The sequence below is a fragment of the Natator depressus genome, chromosome 1 (genome assembly GCF_965152275.1).
Source record: "Natator depressus isolate rNatDep1 chromosome 1, rNatDep2.hap1, whole genome shotgun sequence".
Lineage (NCBI taxonomy): Eukaryota > Metazoa > Chordata > Testudines > Cheloniidae > Natator > Natator depressus.
In genome coordinates this window covers 1,225,152-1,230,660 of record NC_134234.1, presented here as the reverse complement: position 1 = coordinate 1,230,660, position 5,509 = coordinate 1,225,152, and the positions used below count along the sequence as shown (strand labels likewise).

At 48.5% G+C, this 5,509-nt stretch overlaps 1 protein-coding gene across 1 annotated transcript; it reads left to right on the top strand.

Moving 5' to 3' along the window:
• The first annotated feature begins 275 nt into the window (after positions 1-275).
• On the top strand, positions 276-1,274 carry LOC141994656 (olfactory receptor 52E4-like). The gene has a single exon (XM_074964921.1). It carries the CDS (start codon positions 276-278, stop codon positions 1,272-1,274), a length of 999 nt encoding a protein of 332 aa, XP_074821022.1.
• The last annotated feature ends 4,235 nt before the right edge of the window (positions 1,275-5,509 follow it).

Genomic DNA, 5,509 nt, shown 5'->3' with positions numbered 1-5,509 from the left:
AGGTTCTCCACCACAAAGTGTAGGAACTATTAACACACAGAATACCACAAAATATGGAATTGGATTTAGTAGGATTATTGTTCATAGTTATTTTCTCTGAGTAATTAAAATGTAATTTTTCCATGTGTTCAGAGAGATTAATCTGCTTCTTCCATGAGAACAGCCTCCACTAGTACATGTAGTGTCTCATATTAACGTCTCTCCATTCAGGCATTTTTGCTGTGACCATCACCCGAGATCCTGGGAACACACAAAGTCAGAGGAACATATGGTACATGCAGGAGACACCTTTATGCCTCAGAGTTGGACACCTTCTCCCCTGCTCCATGTCAGAATCCAACACAACCCACTTCACCAACCCCTCCACCTTCATCCTGCTGGGCATTCCTAGCCTGGAGGCGGCTCATGTCTGGATCTCCATCCCCTTCTGTGCTCTGTACACCGCAGCTGTGTTGGGGAACTTCACCATCCTGTTCATTGTGAAGAGGGAGCTGAGCCTCCACGGTCCCATGTTCTATTTCCTCTGTATGCTGGCCGTCACCGATCTGGTCATGTCCACATCCACCCTACCCAAAATGCTGAGCATCTTCTGGTTCAATTCCAGGGAGATCAGTTTCAGTGCCTGCCTCACCCAGATGTACTTTGTTCACTGCTTCTCAGGGATGGAGTCTGGAATCCTCGTGGCCATGGCTTTGGATCGCTACGTGGCCATCTGCCATCCCCTGAGACATTCCACTATCCTGACGTACTCTGTTGTGGCCAAGATAGGACTGGCCGTGGTGCTGCGCAGTGGCATACTCACATTACCCTATCCCTTCCTGGCGAGGCAGTGGCCATATTGTAGAACCAACATCATCCCCAACACCGATTGTGCACATCTAGCTGTGGTGAGGCTGGCCTGCACTGACATCCGCATTAGTAGTTACTATGGTCTGTTTGATCTTTTCTCTGTGATTGGAGTAGATGTGTTTTCTATCACCGTGTCCTATACTCAGATCCTCTGGGCCATCTTCCGCCTTCCAACAAAGGAAGCCCGGCTCAAAACTTTTGGGACCTGCATCTCTCATCTTTGTGCCATCTTAGCTTTGTACCTCCCAATTTTCTTCTTCTCTCTTACGCAGCGGTTTGGCCACAATGTGCCACTTCATTTACGTGTTCTTATTACCAGTGTGTACCAGTTGGTGCCCCCTGTGCTACACCCTATGATTTACGGGGTGAGGACCAAACAGATCCGGGGCAGGTTGCTCCAACTCTTTATGTATAAAGAGACCTAATATTTTCTCCTTGTGCTTTGGCTCTCAGATTGAGCTTTGTGCAGAGCTAGTTGGTGCATGGTGCTGGGGCCTTGTCCCTGAATCACTTACTGGACAGAGAGAGACACTGTACCCTTTTCTGTCCTTACTGTACTTTATCAATGTGATGATTTGGGGAATCAGTCTATACTACACTGGGCTACCACCTGTCTAATTGCTCATAAGTGGATCCTTGATATTGCAATCTTCCCCCGTCTCTTCTGTCAAGGCTCAAACCTGTTGTGTGTGTCCAGCCCCAGTAGGACCCACCGGGGAAGGAAAGAACCAATGCTGCCCAGCTGGAGCAGCAGAAGAAACCCTCAGCTCAGGGTCTGCAAGCCCGAGCCACAGCCACAGAGCAGAGGCAGGAGCTGAGGGAGGAGGGGGCAGAGAAGCCTTACTCATTTTTGTCTCCTCCATCTTCCATACTGCTTCTGCCCAGGAGTTGTCTTATTTCTCCTTTCCTTGAAAAAACCTCAGGGGGCGTGTCATAAATATAAAGGGAAGGGTAAACCCCTTTAAAATCCCTCCTGGCCAGAGGAAAAATCCTCTCACCTGTAAAGGGTTAAGAAGCTAAAGGTAACCTCGCTGGCACCTGACCAAAATGACCAATGAGGAGACAAGATACTATCAAAAGCTGGGAGGAGGGAGAGAAACAAAGGGTGTCTGTCTATCTGTATGCTGCTTTTGCCGGGGACAGAACAGGAATGGAGTCTTAGAACTTTTGGTAGATAATCTAGCCAGGTAATCTAGCTAGGTATGTGTTAGATTATGATTTCTTTAAATGGCTGAGAAAAGAGCTGTGCTGAATAGAATGACTATTCCTGTCTGTGTGTCTTTTTTGTAACTTAAGGTTTTGCCTAGAGGGATTCTCTATGTTTTGAATCTAATTACCCTGTAAGGTATCTACCATCCTGATTTTACAGAGGTGATTCCTTTACTTCTATTAAAAGTCTTCTTGCAAGAAAACTGAATGCTTTTTCATTGATCTAAGATCCAAGGGTTTGGGTCTGTGGTCACCTATGCAAACTGGTGAGGATTTTTACCAAACCTTCCTCAGGAAGTGGTGTGCAAGGGTTGGGAGGATTTTGGGGGGAAAGACGTGTCCAAACTACATTTTCCAGTAAACCCAGATAAAGGTTGGTGGCGGCAGTGGAAATCCAAGGGTAAAATTAATTTGTACCTTGGGGAAGTTTTAACCTAAGCTGGTAAAAGTAAGCTTAGGAGGTTTTCATGCAGGTCCCCACATCTGTACCCTAGAGTTCAGAGTGGGGAAGGAACCTTGACAGGGTGGGTTTCTTTCTCTCTGCTCCCTGACGCTATAGGGCCTACTCTCTTCCCTCCACCTCCCTTTCCCTTTCTGGACATAGAGACGGGTTGCACAGCACCACCGGTACAGTCGCCACACCAGTGCTGTGCTCCCTCTTTGCCCATCTCCGTTGGCCACAGGGCCATAACAGAGGCCGAGCCAGAGGATCAATATAGGTCCACGACAACGTCCCTTACTGTCCTGCGGGATCAGCTGTATCGGGAGTCTTTGGCTAACCTGTAAAGTGCCTGAAACCACAATGGTTTATTGCTAAAAGCAGCCAAGGCAGCATGCTGTACATTGGCCATTCAGCAGTCTCTGTTTGACCAAGTCAGGAGGGGAAGGGGTTTGAGTGACACAGAAAGGGCAGCTTGACCCCTTGTCCTTCCTGATAAGAATTGTCTTGAAGTTGCTGATACATGCATTTTAGAAGAGCAGGATGTGCCCCAGGAATGCCTATTGGGGCCTCAGGGCAGCAAACTGTGGAAAACCCCACACCTGGTTAATCAATAATCAGAAGGAACCTCTTGCTTGACAATTGAAACTGCTTACTTAACAAGTTTGCTTTAAAGGACATGTCATTCTTTTACTAATGTATAAATAAGGGGGAAAAGTTTGAGGTGGTGGGACTCTTCAGGACTGGACTCTCCCTCTGGATGCATCTTGTGTTCCCCACCAGCAGACGGGCTGCCGTTGTGCTACTCAAGAGCCAGACTCAGCTTTGGTAATTATCAAGGGTTGGGGGAGTTTTACTAACCTGTTGCAGATGTGTGTATAAGTGCTTGGGACTAAGTAAAGTTTAGTTTTAAATGAACGCACACTTGTGTTGTCCTGTTTGTGCCAGCCATTTATTGGTTGGAAGGCCATGTCTCCCCTGATTTATTTCCTGACACCACCTCGCACAGGGTAAAAGTTACCAAGAGCTTTGGTTTGAAAGAATCCTGGGTAACAGAGCTTCACCATTTTCTGGTGGACACCTGTGGTTTCAAGGGTAAGGTGAAGCTCCCTCTCCAGCATTGGGAAGACTACCATCTCGTCTTCAGGGCCACGATGGCTGTTTTGGAGTAGTGGAAGCAAACCGGGAGGCAGGACATCCTAGTCTACCGGTGGGCCCGCAACTTCTGTGACAAGCCTTTCAGGTTGGTCAGTGATTGTTGCAAGGCTGGCTGGGGATCCTCCTGTCCATGAGTGTCCTCCTTAGCCCTCAGAATGTAACCAAGTACCTTTTCAACTTTGAACACCAGAGGCTCTAGGGTAGGTCTCCACAGATGCCAGGTGTTCTCCTTCCTTTGTGATATAGGGTATTCTGTGGCTTGCGTGTAGGAAACCCACATGGATCCAACCACCTAGACTAGTTGGCAGCTGGAGTGGGGGGACCGAGTATAATTTAGACACCGCAGCACTCATTCAGCTGGGGTGGCCACCCTGTTCTCCCTGGACCTACAGCCTGAGATGCTGGGAGATGCCGAGGTCATACCAGGTTGTCTGCTGTGTGGAGGGGCTGACATTGAATCTGTCCAATGTTTACCCCCGAATGCAGACCAAGAGTGGGTGTGTTTCTATCAACAGCTGTCTGCCTTCCTCGGCACTTTGGATCCTCACTCTTCCCTGTGCCTGGGTGGGGATTTTAATACAATCTTTGAGAACCAGAATCGCTCAGGGATCGAGAGCTACCAGGCTGCTGCAGGCATCCTCAGAGAGATCGTCAATCATCACTCCCTGGACTTCTGGCACAGCCAAAACCCCGATGACAATTCCACCTTTATCTATGTCAAGGTGGAGGTCGATTGGTTGTGCCATCTCGGTTGGACTACATGTATGTACTTTGTTTCCATCTTGCCCAGGCCCACCCCTCCAGCATTCGACCAGCCCAATTCTCGGCCAACCATTTAGTGCCCATGATGGCCTCTTTCATCTCGGAGCTCATCTGCAGCTCTTGACCCTTCAGATCACACCTGCACATACTCCAAGAGGTGGGGCAAGCTTATTGTCTACTGCTCGGGTTTTCCTTCAACAGGGCCTACAAGAGGGTGATCCACATTGACCCCTCACTCCAGGATCTCTGGATTTCTTTATTGGGCTCCTCTCCTATGGGTCCCTCCAATCCCCTCCCTTTCATAATCAGTGTGGGCTGCATGCGCTGCAGCTGGTTCATTTCTGAATTCCACCAAGGGAGCAACTTTACGTGCTCATGCTCCACATGCTTTACTTCTTCAGATGCCCTGACACCAAGTGACAGAACCTAGTACCATCTCCGGAGGGTGAGGAACGCTGGTGGGCCACAAAGTACTCCAGCCTGGTCCCACGGCCAACCAGAGAGAGTGTTCGGTGGCTTGTATGAGCACTGGCATGTACATGGCAACTTCACCCCCATTCCAGATGCCTGCCCGTTTTGTGGCATGAGGCAGACACTGGAATACGCCTCTCTAGAATTCTCTAGGATGCAGCCCCCATTCCAACTCCTCCACAACTTCAACAGGAGGTTCTGGCTGCACTTTCCCCCACACCTTTTCATATATGCTAACTGATTTAGCTCAACATACAGGATGTGGTCTGCAGGTCCCTTGTGTTAGAGGTGAAATATACTCTCATATACATCTGTAAAATTATTAAGCAAACAAACAATTAAGCCCATAAGAAACTTATAAAACAAGATATATAGAAGAGCAAATAGTCTAGACTATAGGCAACCACAGCTGCTGGCTTCTAGCTGGTAAAGGCCAGGGACTTAGAAGTGACAGAGAGAGGGAGGCACGTCTGTGTGGGGGGGAGTTACGAATCAAAAGAGAGAGCTGGACCTGAATGCACCAGGAAGAGAGAGAGAGAGAGAGAAATGGGACAAATGCCTCAGTCCCTGGAAAAATCATGGAGCAGGTCCTCAAAGAATCAATCCTGAAGCACTTACATG

Bases quoted from the DNA above. Each gene is read 5' to 3' on its own strand.
- LOC141994656 (XM_074964921.1), top strand. From the start codon at position 276: ATGCAGGAGACACCTTTATGCCTCAGAGTTGGACACCTTCTCCCCTGC.